General features: G+C 38.3%; 2 protein-coding genes and 1 long non-coding RNA gene across 3 annotated transcripts in view; 2 read left to right on the top strand and 1 right to left on the bottom strand.

Moving 5' to 3' along the window:
• LOC118974144 (uncharacterized) overlaps nucleotides 1-21,154 on the bottom strand; it is a 45,678-nt gene that overhangs the window by 16,671 nt on the left and 7,853 nt on the right. The window lies entirely within an intron of this gene.
• LOC140849875 (uncharacterized) lies at nucleotides 1,262-1,420 on the top strand. The gene has a single exon (XM_073238581.1). It carries the CDS (start codon nucleotides 1,262-1,264, stop codon nucleotides 1,418-1,420), a length of 159 nt encoding a protein of 52 aa, XP_073094682.1.
• IFRD1 (interferon related developmental regulator 1) lies at nucleotides 1,319-21,040 on the top strand. The gene is made up of 12 exons (XM_017646581.3): nucleotides 1,319-1,545; nucleotides 5,139-5,243; nucleotides 5,396-5,480; nucleotides 6,194-6,318; nucleotides 7,937-8,094; nucleotides 10,982-11,032; nucleotides 11,115-11,293; nucleotides 11,381-11,489; nucleotides 15,119-15,253; nucleotides 18,741-18,869; nucleotides 19,290-19,385; nucleotides 20,733-21,040. Exons 1-12 carry the CDS (start codon nucleotides 1,464-1,466, stop codon nucleotides 20,820-20,822), a joined length of 1,344 nt encoding a protein of 447 aa, XP_017502070.1. The 5' UTR covers nucleotides 1,319-1,463; the 3' UTR covers nucleotides 20,823-21,040.

The raw sequence follows: 21,154 nt of genomic DNA, 5'->3' as shown, positions 1-21,154 counted from the left end.
GAGGATATACAAACTAATCTGGCAGCACTATCACACATGAGAACACTGGTGAAGACAGAAATCCCTTTAAGTGCCCAGGCATGAACTAAGGCCTTGTGTGACTGAGAATAGGACATGCATGTAAGTTTTACTGTAAAACACTGTTTTGTGGGGCACTGAAGAGAGGATCCATGTAAGAGGGTGAGATTTTGAATTTGGACATATGAGAGGTTAGTAGTACTGTGAACACAGAAAGGGGACAGAAAAAAAGGGAAACAGTATTTGTTTTAGAGATGTAGGACTGGGGTGCAGATGGAACATTCTGGTGGAAATGTGCCACAGGCAGTTGAAGAGAAGCAGCTCAGGAGAGAGGTGGAGTGGGGGATGAGTCGCCTACACTGAGGTGAGTCAGTGAGTTTGTCTGTCATAAGAATACATGAACCTAATAACAGGTCCTAAATGCATGACAGATGTTAAGAAGGAAGACAGAGATCTAGGAGCACTTTGGAAAATAAAAAACACTGTGATTAATGATATTTATAGCTCATGTTTGTTTTACCAGCTGTTAGGTTCTCAGAAACCAACTCTATCCCAGACTGACCTCCTAATCGTTAGGTAGAATTACCAAAGGACACATTCTTGTATAGAAACCTGTAGACACTGAATCGCCAGATCACAAGTCTGGAAGAAATACGCGAGCTACACAACCAAGTAGATTAAAGCACACCTTTTTTTTGGAGGGGTTTGGGGGGGCACACAGCCCTGAACCACGGTTCAATTATATACACTGATGATCGGTAAATCAACTCAATTACTAAAACCAGTGTTTCCAAGGATGGGCATGGCTGTGCCCGGGCTGAGGCCTCACAGAAGCAGGGGAAAGGTTAAGGAGAACAATGCCGGCCGCTGCAGCAGGACGAGCGAGGCTGACTGCGGCGCCCGCTGCTGGAAGCCAGCTGTAGTCATCAGGCACACCCGCTCCATTGCTCATGACACGTGAGCACCTAAGTCCACCCCAGGCAGGGCCACGGATGCAGGCGGAGTCACGAGAGGGACGCAGGTGGACACACAAGCCCGCCGGGAGGGGCCAGGCCAGGCCCGGCGCCTACTACACGTCCCGGAACTGGGCGCGGCCGCCGGAAGCCGGGCTCGGGGACAGCTGCACGCACTTGCCAGTGAGCGTTCGAGTCCCGCCCACCGGCGGTGACGCCAGCGGCGGTCTGCATACTTAAGGCGTCGTGGCCTGGCCTGCCCCGCCTTAGCTCCCGCGCTAGAGAGAAACATGTGTCGTTTCCGATCACAGCTCTTAACGGGGATTTCTGCGGCCGCCACTACCCACTTTTACCCCCGCCGCTGCTCGCCTCTGTTGTTAGCCGAAGACTCGCCTTTTAGCCGCCCGCCGCACAGACGCACGAGTAAAAAGTGCAGCTCCATCGGCTGATCCTCGCTAAGCTCCGAGTTTAGGCGGCCCCGGGCGTCCCACGATGCCGAAGAATAAGAAGCGGAACACGCCCCACCGCGGTGGCAGTGGTGGTGGCGGCGCAGTGGCAGCTGCGGCGACGGCAGGTAGGGGGTGTCCCGACCGTCGGAGGGCTGGCGTGTCTCTTCCGTGGGCACTGCGGGAGTTGTAGTTCTTCCCTCCTGGCGTGGGCACCTGCGGGGCTCCTGGCTTTGCTGGCGACCTACCGTTCCCAGCGTGCCTCGGGGTCGCACATCGCGCGATTTGGTCTGGTGCGCGAACGGGACTCTGACACCGGCCTTGGGGCGGGACGCGGCGGGTGCGCCCGTGGCCGGAGAGCTCGGGGTTGGGGGTGACGCGAGGCTGGCGGGCGACGAGTGTCCCCAGAGGCAGGAGCTTGCTCTCCAGAGCTCTTGCGGAGGGTGGGGCAGAGATCGGGGCTGCGGTCGCGCTGTCACTGGTCGCCCTTGACCGCCGGCTCCAACACGGAGTTCGGAGAATGCCAGATGTCCAGCGGGTCTGGGCGGGCTCCTGCGTCACGCGGCTTGGGCCTTCTGTGCCGTATGCCATTCCCTTTTCCGCTGCGTTCTTGTGCATCCCGTGTGTCCACCTGGCCGGGCCGAGGCGAGGCATCGGCTGCTGGGAAGTCCCAGCTTAGGCTCTCCTCCTCCCTCTACTTGGCACCTCAGTTCCAAGCCCGCAGCTACCCGGAGACCAGTCGGGACAACATTCTCTTCCGAGGGGCAGCAACTGCCTTCTCCTTTGTGTTGCATTGTGTAGTGTTTCTGCTGTGGGCGCTGGGTAGGCGGGGGTGGTAAGGAACTCAGGTTGCAATTGGCCAAAAGTTTAGGTCTTTGGTCTCCTCACCGTGAAGTTGAAACTTTTCCAGGATGAGTAGGTCCTCAGCCCAATTAATTACTATCTATTACGTACTAAAAGCAAAAAAGGCATTAAGTGGAAGGTTTTATGAGACACTACACTAAACGTACATCGAGTATTAAACTGGATAAAATCATCTCATTTAGTAATTGTTCTGTTGAGATTCTGAACTTAAACATTGGACTATCCTAAAATGTTATCACATCTGAACTAACCACTAGATATTTGTCAACAAGATTTCCATCCTAACTCTCAGAATGCCATGCCTTTTGCTCATTGGATGGTAAATAGGCCGGTTTTCCTGTTGAAGGTAATTGGAAACGCATTTAAAAAGCTTTCCTGTAGGGTTTAGAGCAGCAGGAAAACTTGTGACCATGTATCAGACATTTAATAATTAACAATAGAATGGATTATGTAAATGCAGATTTCCCACCCCCTTTTTTATATCGCTCTTTATTTTGATTGAATGCTCTCGATGTTCGTGAAATTCATTCTCGATCAAAACTTCATAATTAGTTTGTCGTGGAATCCGGTTGCTGTGTGTTGAATTGGGGATACCTCTTTACTGTGCTTCAGCTTATCCTCAACTTAAGTAAACATTGCAATTCTGTCTGGAAGATTATTTTATTCTTTTGATGAAGCAAGTGATGGAGAAGCCGCAAGCTAAAGTCATTTCGAAAATGGTAGTGATGTTACTAATGGCTTCCTTGTATCACAAATAAAGCTTCATTCCACTTCGGAAACTTTTGCTCTAGGCTTCTTCCTTCCTGGTACTAACTTGAAGTGCCAGTGGAGGGGTTGCCTTTCAAATTTTTAAGGCTCATTCCTGATTTCAGCCAGCTTTATTACTGCTGCTTTTTCCATTGATTTCAGTGGAAGGGTATATTTAAACACTGAATTTTAGCATATATAATAAGCAAACGGAAAAGAATCCTTTGATTAGCTTATAAAGCGATACATGCTTTGAATATCTGGGCGTTTACACTAGAACTTGCAAACTGCTCACCTGTGGTAGGTGGCGCTTGGGGGGGGGTGAGATTTACTTTTTCAAAACTTTAATTCCAAGTGAGTGTATTCATTAAATAAATAATTAAGTAGGAGAGATGGAAAACTGTCACAAACTTGTACTTATTTACAAACCACTTACTGGTATTTTGAGATGACGTTTAAAAGAAATGGGACTCAAATGAGATTTTCACATGTATAACCAAAAGATAACCAACTTCTGTGGGTTTTCTATTTAAATTCTTTATTTTTTGTCAGTGGAGGGTTATAGAAAGCTAATAAAATTGAACTCTTACAAGAAATGCATAACTGTCATAGCACTTAATTTGAAGAGAACATTTTTAGGAAAGAACAAAACCTTGTTAGTAAATAAGCCCAATAAGAAATAAGGACGATGTGTCTAGAGTGCCACCTCACTAATGATACTTGGGATCACAAGGTAGGTAAGCTTGACCTAGATATCAAGGATTTATATAGGGTTGTTTTTCTTGAAAAGTTTTTTATTTTTTTATTTTTATCTCTTGAGTCTTGGGAAATCATTCAAACTTAGAGTAAGAGCTGCATGGGAATACACTTCTTGGCAGTTTAGAAATAGGCTGAATATGAAAAATAAAAATATAAATTGAGTTGTGAGTAATATTAGTAAAAGTTAATCAAATGACTCATTTATTTCCATGACTTTAAATCATGAAGACAGTGAAGGTATGTCCAGAAATAGAATATACTGTCATAGATCTTTTTTTATTTTGGGTTCTTCATTGCTTTATGCTTTTTCTGCTTTGATTGGTAGTGTCTTTCCTTTAGGATAGCAAGTAAATCTGAAAGTCACTTGCTTCCCCTGTTGATTTAAAAATCTGCTAAATTATCTAATCTGTTTTGATTTTAAAAAAAAAGGAATGCCCAACAGTAACAGGCTTAAACATGGAGGACTTTTTAACAAACTTTAGATAGTAAATGTTACTAATTTCTTGAGCGTAGGGACCTACAGATACCTGGTGCAATTTTTGATTTTAGGGAACTTGGGTTCAAAAGTAAATCATGAGACTCAAGGTCACTTGGGCAGAATTTGGGACTTACTGTAAGTCCATGCTCAGTATAATTCATGACTGGGCAATCTTTGTATTAATGTTAAATCCCTACCCCAAAAAAACGGTGGCTATGGATTTATTCCTTAAGTTACTAAAGTTGAGAAAAATATTTTAATTTTTAAGAGGTTTTATTTTCTAGTAACACTATGTTTTTAAACTGTTGGATGGATATGTTAGAAACTTTTGAAGGTAATTTATTTCACAGACTTTTATACTATATCAAATACCAAAATTTCTGCTTTAAACCTTTTTTCCCCCCTTTCAGTTCAAGTTATCTTTAAAGCTCCATCTTCTAACTCCCTAATTCCCCTTAAAATAAGGTATGTATAACCTAGAAACTAACTCATTTACCATGTGTAATAAGCCCAGTTGTAGTCATTGGAAACTGGCTTTTTTTGTGATGCTCTATAGCATCATTCTGTATTTCTGGATATTTTTATTGTCTTCATATTTGAAGTTACAGTTTAGAAGTAGGTTTTTCATCCATAATACCAGTATTAAGTATATTTCTGAAGCAGGTGTATATCATAAGTAGTTTATGCTCTGAAATAGTTTTTAGGTGAATTGACTTACTTGGGAATATTTAAGTATACTCTTGTAATTTGATCATCCCTTTTCTTAAATATATTTCGGTTTTTGTTACTGGATTTCTCCTAAGTAAATAAATATCCACGTTAAATATTTACACATATGGCAATGAAATCATCTACTTCCACTTTACCTAATAGGTGGCCAGCATCGAAATGTTCAGCCCTTTAGTGATGAGGATGCATCGATTGAAACAATGAGCCATTGCAGTGGCTACAGTGATCCTTCCAGTTTTGCTGAAGATGGTATGAATTTTAAATTTAAACCTGCAACTTTAGATAAAAGGATGTCTTAGGTGAAGGAATTGTTATAGCTAAAATATACTGTAGCTAAGGTATTGCTGTTCCCTTTCTGCTTTTTTTCTAAATTGCAGTGGTTGATTTATGTTATTCCTTAGGACCAGAAGTCCTTGATGAAGAAGGAACTCAGGAAGACATAGAGTACAAGTTGAAGGGATTCATTGACCTGACCATGGATAAGAGGTAGGAAATACTATGTACAGGTATATGTTATATGTGTACTACTCTGACTTAACAGTATGTTTCCCTAAAGTTTGAATTGTTTACTTTGGATGTTTTGTTGTTCCTTTGGACTTTTAATGTGACTAGGAACATGCCACTAGAGTTTAGATTGACTGGGATTTGTCATTATTTTAGTGTAATAGTCTATAACTGTATTTCATTGTAATTGGAATGGATGTGTTGAATTTAATCTTCAACTAGAAAGAACAACTAAACTTGAAGCCTCTTGTCCACGAATTTTGTTGCAGACATGGGAAATATCAAGCTAAATTACCTCCTTACTTCACAGTAGCTCCAAAATGGACATAAAACCAATAGAATTTTTTTTAAAAACTCAGAAGATGCAAATGTGAACTCTAGACTTGTGTAGTGTTAAAAAAGAAATGTGAGTTTACTTAAACATATAATAATGTTTTTTCCATTGAAACTATATTTCTTAGTCATTTAAACTTGTGATTACAAACTAACAAAAATGCTCTGATACAAAGCCAGTCTAAAATCTTTTGTGTAATAAGGTGAGTTGTAGATGAAAATTTAATTTTTGAAAAATTGAGCTTGATGACAGATTTTAAAAAACTGTAAATAGAAAAAATTTAGAGGGAAAAGCTAGGTTTTTACAAGTTATTGATGATACTCCATCTGGGTCTTTTTTCTCTTAATTTTGTTTTAAATAGTGCGAAGACAAGGCAGGCAGCTCTTGAAGGTATTAAAAATGCACTGGTTTCAAAAATGCTTTATGAATTTATTCTGGAAAGAAGAATGACTTTAACTGATAGCATTGAACGCTGCCTGAAAAAAGGTAATGTCCTTATTTTTGAGTCACAGGCCCCGATCTATACAGGAATTTGCTGCCTTTGCAATAATGTTTCTTTACAGCACTAGAAGACTGGGTCACTCTCATAACTTAATAATTGTCAAGGAATACACCATGCTTGTTAAAACTCAACATGAGACTTGTTAGCTTTGTTTTTGTTTATAAAACAAAACATTTTGTTATATTTTGTAGTAAGTAGCTTGAAATTAGGAAGGATCAGGGTGGATTGTCATCCTTTATTGTATCTGAGGAGGTGATTGCCATTCTTATGTACTTAAGAAAGGTTTGAAAGCTTGTGTCAGATGTCAGCAAAAAGTATTATTAAGAAAGCCATCCTACTTTATTTTTCTAAAATTGAAGAGGTATCATAATCATCCAGCTCATTTTCCCTTGCGCTTATTTAAAATGTCAGTCATATCTGTCAATGACATCATTATCAGGATGTCCCTTGGAATATATGAATTCCAGAATTTTGTAATAGAGGCTCTGGAATTCATATTGTTATAATCATACAGCTTTTGAGAATAAAGAGAGACCTTAAGGATTAAGTCTAGTATTACCAGACTGCAGTTTTAGGAACCACTGAATTTAAAAGATTTGGGGTTGCCGGCTTAACTTTGCCAAGCAGAACATAATGAAAATAATAATCTTATACTATCATTATCTCTATTAACAAAAATATTTTCTAGCACCAAAAATATAGGAAGCACAGATGCTTCTTTAAATTGAATTAACTTAGTTTTATGTCCTTGTTTTTCTCATTTTGCCTCAGGTGAAAGCTTTTGTCAGGAATGGGTGTTTCTAAACCTTTCATCCAATCCGCCTCTCATTATACAGAATAAAGAAAGGCCTAGGAAACATGAGACTGGTCTAAAGTTGTATAACTTGCTAGTGGTACAGTTGATAGCAGAGCCACCTTTTTTGAGTTTTTACTGTGGCTTTGTTAGCAGTGTTTACATTGAAACTGTCTCCAGTAGTGGTAGTCAGATGGGATTAAACATTTCATCCCAACTGAATATTTTACAGAGTTTTAGTTTGTCAGGTAATAATTTGAGATCAAAACTTGCAGAAACCTTTTGGTTTCTACAGTTCTCAAAAGTATTAACTTAGTATTTACCTTTACATGGATGTTTTGGTTTTAAAGACTTATTTAAAAAAACAAAATGTGGGGAGGAGAAATCTTGAAGGTATTAGTTTACCTTGTGGACTATGTGTATCCGAAATGCGTGAGAGATTAATTTAAGGGCTACTTGAGTACTCTTCTGCCAGTACCTGAAGGATCTGAAAGGCCAAATCATCTTCAAACAATTGCTTTGTTGAGCCATTACAGTACTCCCTTATGCAATGTGTTTCTCTCCATCTCACTGAGGAGGAAATCTGTTCTCAGAACAGGAATTGAAGGTGTTCTGGCTAATAAGTGGTGGGTCTAGAATTTGAGTAAGATCTTTTTTCAGAGTTGGAGCTCTTACACCTCACTAGGCATACTTCTCATGGCAAAGCCTAGGGTGTGTTATGGGTTTCATAAATGCTAGATGCAGTTTTGAAGTGGAACAAATTGGGGCAGTTGCTGTCTTACTAAGAAGTGGCACCTGGGCTTTTGTAGGTAAGAGTGATGAGCAGCGAGCAGCTGCGGCATTGGCATCTGTGCTCTGTGTTCAGCTGGGGCCTGGCATTGAAAGTGAAGAGGTTTTCAAAACTCTCGGACCAGTACTAAAGAAGATAATTTGTGATGGAACAGCTAGTGTCCAGGCTAGACAAACTGTAAGTATTAAGATTTAAAAATGTTTAGATCTTATCTAGGCGTGACACCATACATTGTGGTGATCTTGGAAAACAGCATTTAAAAAAATAGTTTATATTAACATTATAGTTTCATTTGTCTCAGTTTTAGTGAACAGAGTTAACAGGACAATTAACTGTTCTCTTAAATTTTCTGAGATGCCATAATGCATCCCATATAGAGCAAATTTCTACATCTTTCAAGTGGGAGATAACACTGATATGGAATACTGTGTTGAGTTCTTTAGGATGATCATAGAATAATTTTCATAGAAGTGGTCTAGACAATGTTTATTGGGTGGTCATTTTTTATTCTAAGAAATGCAGTGGGGTGTTTTTTAAGAGTTTTCGGCAGCCATGGCCTACAAGTCCTTTTGAAAAAGCTGAATGCCATATTTCCTTGGTAGATTTGGGTTGATGGAGGAAACTGACTTGTGGAAATACTCATCTAGTTTTGGGGTTTCACTCTTTTTAATACTTTTAATATTGATTTTTCAAATTAGCTTTCTTTTTTTTAGTATTACTTAAAGTAAATGACATTAATCTTTGAGTCAGATAACCCCTGAAGTCTTAGTGGCTCAAACAAAGTTTACTTTTTGCTCATATAACTGCCCAGTGTAAGTCAGCAGGGTCCCTAGCTCAGTGGAGAAAAAAGCGAACAGGAGCTCAGGCATCTCACTTCAGTGGCCAGTTCCCTTGGTTTACTAACTCTTCGGAGCTGGGAATAGTTAAGCTGCTTCCCTAGAGGCAAAGAAATAGGAGGGTGATATCCTGGCCTCTCTGCTGGCCGGCAGTTAGTAATCCTAAAATATTTAATTAAGTTTTTGTTATTTAACTTTCTGTCTCCCCTTTTGGAGTAGTTTCATGCAGCTTTTAAATCATGCAGGACTATGGAGATACTTTTGATATGTTTGACAGAAAACACTGTTGGGTAGATACTTTTTAGTGACAACTTAATTTTGGTTGCATGTAAATTTGCTTTGGCCATTTCTTTTTCATACTTGTAATTCCTGCTGTGAATTCTTTTTTACACTTAGCAGCTCTAATTAGCAGCAGGAATCTGTGTTAAAGGTAGATAGTCATAGTTTTCTCTGAGGGTCATCAGTAGAATAGATGTGGCCTTGCCTCAGCTGCTTGCTTAGGAGAAGGAATTGCAGATGGAAATTTTCCTTGATTGAGAATAATGCCTAGGCGACTCTTAATTTTAACAATGGCCAATTTTTGCCAGAAGAATATAATAAAAATAAAATACTAACATTAAGAGATTAATATCACAAGTGTCCTTATAGTTCTTGAAACAAACTAGCTGAAATCTGGACACCTGAATGGTGACTTTAAAGACTTACAGTATTAATGGTACTTGAAATAACATGAGGGAATTTTAGTGAATACGTGAAGTAAAGGGAAATAGAGAATAATAAAATCTCACAAATTACAAATTCTGTTTTTATGTGACTAGTTTTGCTAAAGCAATATTCTGAGAATTGTTGACTCCTGTTTATGTTGCACAGAGTTTGTATATAAATATTTTGTGTCCATTCTGTTAGGTAAGCTTTACCTTGGTAACCTTGTAGTATACTCACTTGTTTAACCCTTTTTTCTCCCCAACAAAAGGTAATTAAAAGATTCCTGACCTCTTTTCAACATAATCCAAAAAAATGAAATCTGAGTTAAAGAGATCTTCCTTTAGGTTGGAAGTTTCAGAACAGTTACTTAAATTTTAGGAAATTTCTGCTCCTAAGTGCTTATTTTTTGGAAGCTGATTCCTTTTAAAGTTTTTGGAGTAAAGTCTACATAAAAACAAATGAATACAAATAGTTTTAAAAGCTTACAAACCTACAACAAACAATGTATTTAAAGATTTTTAACAGAGCAGATTTCTTTATCTCAAATGTTCAGACTTCCTGTCTTTGCATTGAAGTTTAAAATGATCTGTTAGAACCCCTATGTTTATCACAGCACTATTTATAATAGCCAAGATATGGAAGCAACCTAAGTGTCCATCAGTAGATGAATGGGTAAAGAAGATGATATGGTACATAAACACAGTGGAATATTATTCAGCCATAAAAAGAAAACAAATCCTACTGCTTGCAACAACATGGATGGAGCCAGAGGGATTAACGCTCAGTGAAATAAGCCAGGCGAAGAAAGACACGTACCAAATGATTTCACTCATTTGTGGAGTGTAACAACAAAACTGAAGGAACAAAACAGTAGCACACTCACAGACGCAAAGAAGGGACTAGTGGTGGTTACCAAAGGGAAGGGGTTGGGGAGGGCGGGTGGGGAGGGGTGAGAGTTTATGTCTAGGGGGAAGAGGATTAAGGGGCATTATGATTGGCACACATGGTGTAGGGGTCACGGGAAGGCAGTATAGCACAGAGAAGACAAGTAGAGACTCTATAGCATCTTACTATGCTGATGGACAGTGACTGCAGTGGGGTAAAGGGGGTATACTTGATAATATGGGTGAATGTTGAAACAGCAATGTTGCTCATGCAAAATCTTCATAAGCTTGTATATCAATGATAACTTAATTTTAAAAAAGGCCCGTTGTATTTTTTATTACTATAATAGTATATAATAAATATTTAACAAAATACCAAGAAAAAAAATTGATCTGCTAGATTAATGAAGGATGACTCGAGAAATGGAATAATTTCTCTAAAGTTGTACTCTGAGTTTGGAAGCAGAGCTTGTGCTGAAACTCACTTCCTGTAACTCTGATATTCTTTGTCCCTCTTTTTATACTGTACTTGGGACCAGGGTAGTCAGGTAGTTGAAAACATTTTCACACTGAATTATAAAAGCAGGGAGATGTGGTATTAATAAGAAAATTACAAACATTAATGTCTTTTTTTTTTAGTGTGCAACTTGCTTTGGTGTTTGCTGTTTTATTGCCACAGATGACATTACAGTAAGTAGAAAACCTTTGACTCCAGTTATTTGCACACTTTTAATTTAAGATGGCTATCTTATTTCATAATCTTATGCATTAGGAGCTGTTTTCAACTCTGGAATATTTGGAAAATATCTTCACCAAGTCCTATCTCAAAGAGAAAGACACTAATGTTATTTGCAGCACCACTAATACGGTGCTTCATATCCACTCCCTTCTTGCATGGACATTATTACTGACCATATGCCCAATCAGTGAAGTGAAGAAAAAGCTTGAGATGTATGTATTTTTTAGTTTCATATTTTATAAAAACATTTATTGACGTAATGGTCATGTTCACATAGTAGTAACTGACTTCTTTTTTAGGCATTTCCATAAACTTCCAAGCCTCCTTTCTTCTGATGATGTAAACATGAGAATAGCTGCTGGTGAATCTTTGGCGCTCCTATTTGAACTCGCCAGAGGAATGGAGAGTGTAAGTATCTGATGAGTAGAGGAAAAAGACTGTGCCATGAGGACTATTATTGTATCACCGCCTTCACATTAAGAATTGGATGATAACTTGGGAATGTGACCAGCTTAAGAACCAGGTGATTGATTGCCACCTCCCTGGCAGTACTGAGAAAATACTTTTAAAAGCATAAACCAATAGGGGTTGGTAGAGCAGCATTTGAGTATAGTTCATTATGCTTAATTGTTGCTCTCTGTAGAACTAAAGCTTAGGATGCTCTGCTACTACTCATGGAGAGAGCTGTGTCTATAGTATAATTTGTGCAGATCTGCTTGGATTTCTCAGACCATGGATTCAGGTAATTCAGGCATGGATGCTTTGTAATAAACATCAGACAAATGGTTGAAATATTAAGCTGTCGTAGGTTTGCGATTAGATGAGTTTAGTTGCTGTTAGTTTAACTTCTCTAAGCCGAAGATGGAAACAGACACGGCCCTTTAGCTGGGATATGTGCCTTGCAGTTTCCCACCCACTTTCTGTTCATGGATGTTGCCACAGTTTGGCTCTCCTGGTTTGCCTGGTCCTGTTTCAGGTTTAGCCCCAAAAGTGCTGAGTTCCAGGAAACCCTTTGTCTCCCTAACAGAGACATTTAGTAGCCCTGTTTTGTGACTTCCATTGTGAACATTGGGTTACTTATTAGTGCTTTTTAATTTAAGGAGTAAGATTATTTCCAGAAAGTTTCCATAATTTTTCTCGAATTTAAGTTACTTACTGGTGAATAATTATAAATAGGATCAATACACGTTCTGGGTTACGTCGGCCCCCAGTACTCTCTTCTCTGTATTTAACAAATGGTTAAGCTCTTAGAGTTTATGTCTAGGAAATGTCTTTCCGTAGGCACTCCTGCCTCTTGAGGAAGGATATCAGGTAAGAATGGAAAGTAAGTTGTCAGTGCTGTCATTAGCAGTGATTCTCCTTATGTGAGAAACTGGACTCAAGTTTAGCAGTCAATTTAATTTTATTGATCTAATTAATGACTCCTGAAGCTTAAGGCACAGAAACCAGATGTCCTAGTTTTTAATTTTTGTTCTGTTGGCTAGAAATGGTCATTTCTTTTGACTTTGAAATGCAGTTTAATTTATACTTGAACTTGTTTAAATTTGTGTAAACATGAGTGTATTATCACCCACATATCTTATGTTCTCTGGCTTAATAAATCATATGAGATAGCCAGGAGGACTCATCCAAAACGTTTAATTTGACCTGAGTCCTGGTCCAAGGACAAACATGAACTGGGTTACAAAGCAGAACCTTCCTAGTGTTTTGTTTGCTGTGTTTGTTAAGTAGATAAGCTTTTTGAAAGGAATGAATGTGTGGTGGTGAGGGCAGTTACAGGATGTTTAAAAAATTAATTAAACCAGGTGTTGCTGAATACATAGGTGAATTAAGTGTTGCCTCCCCTCTATGGCAGTAGTCTAGTAGTGGCCTTTCAAGAGCTCTCTAGGATATTTTATAGTAAATAAGACAAAGACTAAGTGGACAGAACTACAGATCTTGGGTGTAACATGATGTGCTGGCTCAGGCAAATACACCAAAACTTAGTGTGGTCAGACCTTCCCCAGTTCTGCCTTTTTGTCCCTGACCTGACCTGATGGGAAGGGAGTGCCACAGGAAAGAGACAGACAGATGCACATATCCCCCGCCACATGCCCTGTTGTGTGAAAATTACTATGCCATTTTCTTATGATGGATAGGAGTTAGTGTTTATTTGTACCTTCCAGGAGCCCATTTTCATTTGTCCCTTACTGTACAGTTTTACTATATAGCTACCTAAACTCCAATAAATTAGCTTTTGGATGCTGCTCATGGACTATTTTTGTTGTTATTTTACATTTTCTTTTTTTCTAATGCCCATGCACTTTGTGGTGACATTTCCCTGTAATGTTTAACGTTTATTTTTCCAAGTTAGTTGAACTCATTGATTCAGACTGTAGACTGTTGAGTTTTATTAGTTGCAGGGATCACGTCCTGCAGAGTTCCTCAGCCTCAGCACTGTGGGTGTGTTGGGCTGGTTAACTTTGTGTTATGGCGGGGGGGGTGTCTTGCACATTGTAAGCTGTTAAGCAGAATCCCTAGCCTCTGCTCAGTAGGTGCCAGTAGCAGCTGCTCCTTCCCCAGAGGTGACATCCAGAAATGTGTTACAGATAACCAGTGTCCCCTTGGAGGATTGTCAGGAACCCTGATGGTACTTCCCAGTTCTTAGAACTAATTAAAGTAGTGCATGGAGTTTGCTTAATTTTGTTTTTTTCCTTCAAAATGTATTTTTAAATGTTTCACACATTTTTTTTAAGAATAGTATGAAAGAGTAGCCAATAAAATGAGTAGGAAATGGCTAGTTCCTGAATTTATACTAGTTTCTACAAGTAAAACTGTCCTCATCTTGTTAAGATAGTCAAATTTATTGAAATAGAGAGATCCACATGACCTTGATCTGTTTTTAATTAAACCTCACCAACTTCAATAATTGCTTTTCTCCATGCAAATCTTAATGGGTTTTGTCTCCAACTAACTCAGACATAGGAGGTTGAATTATAACATTTGAAGAAAACATTTGTTAAAATGGTTAATAATATAAAATCTCTAAAATATTTGACAGTAAAATATTTATGTACTTGAAAGTTAGAATATCTGTTAATTGCAACCTTATTTTCTACCAGTGTAATAATCTTTTTCATTTTAGACATTAAAAATAATCATAGTTGGACTTACTGAGATTAGAAAATTATATATACAATTTGAAGGATGCTAGAATAAGAACTGTTTAATTTAATAGAAGAGTTAAATGACTGCCAGTGCTAATGCAAAAAAAATGTTGAATAGGCATTAGTAACTAGAACTGGAGTTTGCTCACCTGCTGACTTCTATAAGTGTCTGCTTTGCTTTTGGTCAGCAAAATAATTTAATCATCTTTAATTTTTAATGTTGTAAAATGTAGTGGAAATAAAAACACCCAAAATAAAGCAACCTTTTAAAAGTATAGCCTCTTAAACTGTAGCAAGGAAGCCCATAGTCAATTCAAAGATAATAGCAAATAATGCATTTTATGGCTTTCCTCCAAAAGGGTTAAAATACCGTCTTACTTGAGTGTCTGATGTAAATACTTCATTGCTTGTTTGAAATACAGCCAATACATTAGACATGAGGTGATTTAAGCATTACTGATAGGTTGCACTCTGGAATAAGCATATTTGGAATTCTGGGAATGTGTGCTTTGGGGCCTGGAGTGCCAAAGGATAGAAGCTATATTGGTACGTGTGTATCTGACTCACTGAACGTCTTGAAATCCCAAGAATGTCTTGTATGCAGTTGGAGCACATAAGTATTTATTGACTGCATCTGGGTATCCTTGGGAAGGGGGTGTTAATCATTTGGTGGTAACACATCTTGCCAGCAGTTGGGGGTCACATCTTTGCATGACAGCATAAATGTGTTCCTTTGTGCGTTTGCCAAGATGCCTGAATAGCTTGAAGGTTTATATGGCTCTGTAGCAATGCTGGATGGCGTCGAAGGTGGGCTGTTCTTTGTTAGCACCGGAAGAGGCTGGGGGGAAAAAACAAGTAACAGACTAAATGAAACTGCTTTTCCTTTTACAGGACTTCTTTTATGAAGACATGGAGTCTTTGACTCAGATGCTTAGGGCTTTGGCTACAGATGGAAATAAACACCGTGCCAAAGTGGACAAGAGAAAGCAGCGGTCAGTGTTCAGAGACATCCTGAGGGCCATGGAGGTAGGCTTAACACTATACTGGCTACTCATATTGAAATTACATGATCTCAGGCTAAACTTGACAGTTTAGTCATTTTGTTAGTTAAACTTCATCTTTGATTAAAATAATCTCATTTTGAGACAGCCAGGTTTTTAATAACATAAATGAAGACTTCTTTTAAACAAATGAAAATTTAATTCTGATACATAAAGGTACGTTTTTAGGTTTAAAAAAATAACACTGATAATGATAAAAATGTATTTCACTTTGGGGTACTTGATATAGGCAGTGGTACTTACAACATACATACTTAGTACAGTGTGTTTTGTGAATAGTATATTGCCTACCCCTCAGTACTTTTAAGAAAAGAAAGACCTTTGTGATCCTTCTATGAAGGCTAGGTGCTAAAACCTGAAATAACAAACCCCAGCCTTCAACCAGAGCACATTCTGATCATCTGATGCTTGAGTCCCTTCTCTGGATCTTAACCTGTTTCAGTCTACCTGGCAAAAAAATTGATTTAGAAGCTTTCAGTGATTAGAATAGAATGTTGATTAAAATGAACTGTAGAACCTATTAATAAGGACAGTCTTGCTGTGGAGAATACCAAAATCTTTTAAAACTTTTCCTTTTTGTTGGCCAGATAAATATTTCCTGGATATGAAGGGTAATTTATCAGGTTATTGCTGTCTAATATGGCAGTTCTTTTTAGAATAAATGAACACCAGAGAGTCATGCAACCTGATGTATATATGAAAATTTAGAATGGGAATTTAAAGAAATAGAGAAACTGAAGCCCCAGTCAGATCCAGTTTTGAAGTGTTTCTGGTTCCCGTATGTAGCCTGCTAAAGAACTACTTTCTTCACTGTAATCTTCCATAAAAAAGTGAAGGTATAAAGTAGTGTAGATTTCTTGGGTTCTAAACTTTCTGGTGAATGCTGACTATAACTGAATTGTAGTAATACTTGATATTTACTCTGAATTTTATAATGTGAAAATCAAAACAAAACCCCCAGACTTGAGCAGACATCCGTATTAAGAATTGATCTGATTAGTCATATAATTTAGAGTATAAGGATCCCCAAATTAAGCAAACCATTGTTTTGATTAACTAGAAACCATTCCTTTACTTGGATACTGTGGCCTCCAAAGATAAGATAAATGATGTGTCCTAGATTTTCTGGGTTAGACCTGATTTCAGATTTTCCTTCTTAATGTGTCTTCTGTGGGTAATAGATTTTAAGGGTCAGCAGGGCCTGAACAGTCCCTCAGTCAGCTGCAACTTGCAGGCCCGAATCTCCTGAGAAAGACACCAGTGAAATTGCAGTGCTCAGCAGCCTTACCAGGCCTCTTGTGCACCTCTCCCCCTGCCCTCCCCGCCGGTATGCAAAAAGGGAAGGAGCCCTCTGTTTGCATCATAGTTCTGTCCTTAAGTGACCTCCTTCCCAGGCTTTACCACCTCTATTCCTCATCTCAGATTTCAGTCCCTCCCCTGCCCGTTGACTGGGCTGCCTGTCCCTCCAGCTCTGCCTCTGCACCTGCCAAGGAAGGGCCTATTCCTAGAGCCTTGTGAAGTGTTTCTGTTGATTTTCTTTCATTGGCACCCAGCTTTCTCTAAAGGACCCTGCTTCCTTGATAGATCTTCTAAATGAAAGTTGTTGAAGTGCCCCAGAAGAGAATTCCCCATTTTATTAGGTGTGGTGGTCGCTGCCACACTGTGCCTTTTCATCCAGAAATCCTTCTTGAAGCTCATGCAGTCCTCAAATCAGCAAGCATTAATATATTAGGTCCTCTGACATACGATTTTCTTATTCAATTCCCTTATAGAATTAAGCAACAGAATTACTTTTTAAGGAACAGTGGATACCAATGGAATAGTTGAAGAGCAGTAAGTAGCAAAGCTGGGATTTGAACCCACTGTACTGTGCTGTCTTTTAACAAGGCCAAATGCAGAAAAGGTCGTGTAAGAGTGAACAGTACCAATTAGATTCATCAATTAGTAGGTCATGGTGACCTTTGTAAAAGCAGCTTCAGTTGAATGGAGAAAAGCCAGACTGAAGTGAATTGAAAAGTGAATGGGAAGAGAAGTTCTTTTGAGGAACATTTCTGTAATGGGAATGGAAGAGAGTTGATCTCCTGGATTGTAGGAGGGCTTATTACTTTGTTTTGTTTTAGATGCTAGAGATAGTTTATGGGAGAAGGAACCAGTGGAGAGGAGAGCATTTGAAAAAACAACTGAAAAACTGGTAGTATGATATGGTTTAAAGAGTACTGTCAGACACTCCTCAATGCAAGGCTGTGTCTGATTCAGGAGACAGGAGTAGGTAAAGATGTAGATAAGCTTATAGGGAGTTCTTCCCTGGTGTCAATATTTTCGGACATGAGGCTGAAGTAATAGAATCCTCTCCTTTTTTCTTTGAGCTGTTGTAACAAACCAGGCATTGTATGTGCTTCACAGACATGTTCTGTTTTAACACCTTAATAACACTGTGTGGTATAGATGGAGTCAGCCTCATTTGACAAGCAAGGAACCAGGTCCAAAGAGGTTAAATTACTTGCCAAGGTCACAAGGCAGTGAGTAACACACCGTGAAAGTCTAGGGCTGACGTTCTTTACTACTGCATTATATACTATACATACTGTGTCTGCTGAGAGAGAAGGGTGCTGGGTAAATGTTAGGAAGTCGTGGAGTGCTCTTGCCCCATCAGTTTCCATCTCCTTTCTCCCCTAACAGTGGGTCAGCTTCTCCCTTTCTGATCGTCTTCCGTGTTCATAATTCATTAAGGAATGGAGCAGCCAGTGTTTTTCATCCCCAGTTCTGCCACCATTCTGGGTGACTTCTCTGTCTGGGTGGAAATCCCTATCCTGTGTTTGTTTCAGTGAGCTTTTTTCCATTTCACTTGGATCACCCACCCATGCTTATTCTTTAGAAATGATCTTGCAAAACTTCATCTTGGAAATCTTGATCTCAGAGCTAACTCTCATTTTCTTAATAAACCTTATCTCAAAGGCCTGTGGAGCACTGTAGTTGCTGGTCCTCTCTTTGCTGGTTGCTCTTTTAACCCCATTTATCTTCACCTCCTTTCCTAGATCCTGCTTCTCCTCAATTCCACACTGGCTTGTGGAGGCATCTTGTGTTTCAGACCTGTCCTGTAACCTCCTCCCCACTCCACCCCCTAATCCTAGACCAGTACCCATATCTGATTTTTTTCTTTGTTGAGTGCTTCTGAAATTTTAAAACATGCACAACATGGTTTTGCCATTATTATCCAAACTTAGTTGTGCCTTCAAGTTAGTCACAGCTAGACAAATCCTATATCCATATATATAACATAGTACTTTCTAGACTGTTTATGTAGCAGGGATGGAGGTATAATATGGTTATAATATTAAACCATATTGCTCACTTCTCTCGACATGTAGATATCTACTTGGAAATTATGTCTATGTAGGCTCTCTTTAGGACATTTTAGTTCCTCTTACAATTTTGATTCTTCTCTTGGCTAGGAACGGGATTTTCCAACGGAAACTGTTAAATTTGGTCCTGAACGTATGTATATTGACTGCTGGGTCAAAAAACATACCTATGACACCTTTAAGGAGGTTCTTGGATCAGGGATGCAGTACCACTTACAGGTGAGTGGGTGACATCCTTTCTACGTGTTTACTTTTAAGTTAGGAAGCAGTTTAGAATATAGCTCACTTAATTGGCTTTTGAGGTTAGTTGAATGTGCAGAATGCTTTCAGCATGATACAAAGCAATATCTTTATTTTTGAAAGGAAAATTGAACAAACATGAAACTTCTGTTTTTGTATTGTGGCTGTCTGGTGGAGCACAACTCAAATCTGTACGAAAGCACATAGTTCGCCACTTCTTGGATTCAAGGCACTGAAAAACAAAACAATTGTGCCTTATAATGAGAAAGAAATAAAATAAATGGTCTAAGTTGATACATATAAAATAGCTCCACATAACTTAATCAAATTTCACTGTATGTAGTGGAAAAAGTGCTGATATGGAATACTGAATCTTGCTATTTTTGTCTTTTACCTTAGTCAAATGAATTCCTTCGCAATGTCTTTGAACTTGGCCCCCCAGTCATGCTTGATGCTGCAACGCTTAAAACAATGAAGATTTCTCGTTTTGAAAGGGTAAGTGTTGTTTTTGTTTCCAACAGAACTAAAAAGTACCAAAAAAAAGCTGAGCCCAAGCTTTGATTCTGCCAGGTGGTGGGTATTCAGCTGTCTCTGTGAGGTTTGAGTTCTTGATGCTTCAGACACAGAGTAACTGTCCTTAAAGTATAGAACTTCACTGCATTTAGAGTATGGGGGATTGTAATGAAACATTTTGTCCATAATCCTGTGAACACAGAAATTATTTTCCTTTTCAGTTTCCTTTCATTCTGTGAAGTGTTAATAGTGTTGCCAAGGCTCATCTGCCTTGTAGTACGTATGAGTTCTTCAGGACTTGTTCTGGCTGAATAATACTCCATTGTGTGGCTACACCACATGTTGTTTATTCATTCATCAGTTGAACATTTGGCTTGTTTCCACTTTTTGGCCCTTGTGAATAGTGCTGCTATGAACCTTTGTGTGCAGGTTTTTATAGAGTACTTGTTTTCAGTTCTTTTAGGAGTGGCGTTGCTGGGTCATGTAGTGGTTTTATGTTAAACTTTACAAGGAACTGCCAAACTGTCTTTGACAGTGACTGTGCTATTTTTACATTCCCACAGCAGTGTAGGAGAGTTCAGTTTCTACCTTCTTACCAACACTCGTTACCCTGTTTTTGTTCTTGTTTTAAATTATAGCCATTCTAATGGGTATGAAATGTGTAATTCTTTTTTATAGAATCTTTATATTTAATTTATATTTAATTTTTACATAGCCATATAATTGTTGGCTATTTTTAAATGTTTTGAATAAACATTAACATTCTTACATATACCTCTCTTTTGAATGATTTCTTGGAAGAAATCCTTAAATGAGAATACAGAACCAGATTATGACTTGATATGTATTGCCAAATTACCTTCCAAAGTTATTCTATCATTCTTTTATTGTTTCCAGTAATGAGTAAAGAGGTATGTACCTATTACACACACATTTGACAGCATTGGGTTTTATAATTATAAAAATTTGTAAGGTAGTTGGTATTAAAATGAAATCTTACCACTTTTTTCGTTGTTATTTTAATTGATAGCCTGGTTGGATATTTCTCACATAACTTCATGATTTACCTTTTCCTTGGTCAGATTAAATGTTCACACGTTTTAAAACTTTATTCTTTGGCGTTTCATTGGTATTTTACATTAATTGTTTTTTCTTAATAAAAAAAGCCAGTAACCATTTTATGTTCATTTCCCTTGTTCTTTTTATAAACGTTTAAAATATTTACAGGTTTGAATTAGTTCATTACTTTGTGATTTACAAAATTATTTTTTACTTTGTAAGAATACCTTAAGCCTTAAGTGACTAACAAGTACTTTCTCTTAATTTCAGCATTTATATAATTCTGCAGCCTTCAAGGCTCGAACAAAAGCTCGAAGCAAATGTCGAGATAAGAGAGCAGATGTTGGAGAATTCTTCTAGATTTTTAACACTTGAAGATCACTTTCTAATTTCCTTTTTTGTGTGTGTGATTTCTAATGTATTTAAATTCTAGACAGTTATTATCTTGGGTTAACATAGAGCTACCTTTTGTAGTTGGGGTTATATTATAATTTAATGTACAGTATTGTGAATGGTGAGTTCTGATTATTGAATATTCTTTGTAAATATCAGTAAACATGAATAAAGTGTATATAATACTTGGTCAGTTTCTCTATGAAGAGGGCAAAAGATGCAGAATTTCACTTACGGTTAAATTTCTTATGCTGTGGCTGACAAATACTGATATATGCAAGGCATTTAACTCAAGATCT

Source organism: Manis javanica, chromosome 6 (assembly GCF_040802235.1).
Source record: "Manis javanica isolate MJ-LG chromosome 6, MJ_LKY, whole genome shotgun sequence".
In the NCBI taxonomy this organism is placed as follows: domain Eukaryota; kingdom Metazoa; phylum Chordata; class Mammalia; order Pholidota; family Manidae; genus Manis; species Manis javanica.
Note: the sequence above shows the minus strand (reverse complement) of the source record. Positions and strands in the feature narration are given on the sequence as shown.

Coding starts and splice junctions, on each gene's coding strand:
- LOC140849875 (XM_073238581.1), top strand. CDS start 1,262: ATGTGTCGTTTCCGATCACAGCTCTTAACGGGGATTTCTGCGGCCGCC.
- IFRD1 (XM_017646581.3), top strand. CDS start 1,464: ATGCCGAAGAATAAGAAGCGGAACACGCCCCACCGCGGTGGCAGTGGT. Junction 11,294..11,380: donor GTGAAGAAAAAGCTTGAGAT/GTATGTATTTTT, acceptor CTTCTTTTTTAG/GCATTTCCATAAACTTCCAA. Junction 15,254..18,740: donor ACATCCTGAGGGCCATGGAG/GTAGGCTTAACA, acceptor TCTCTTGGCTAG/GAACGGGATTTTCCAACGGA.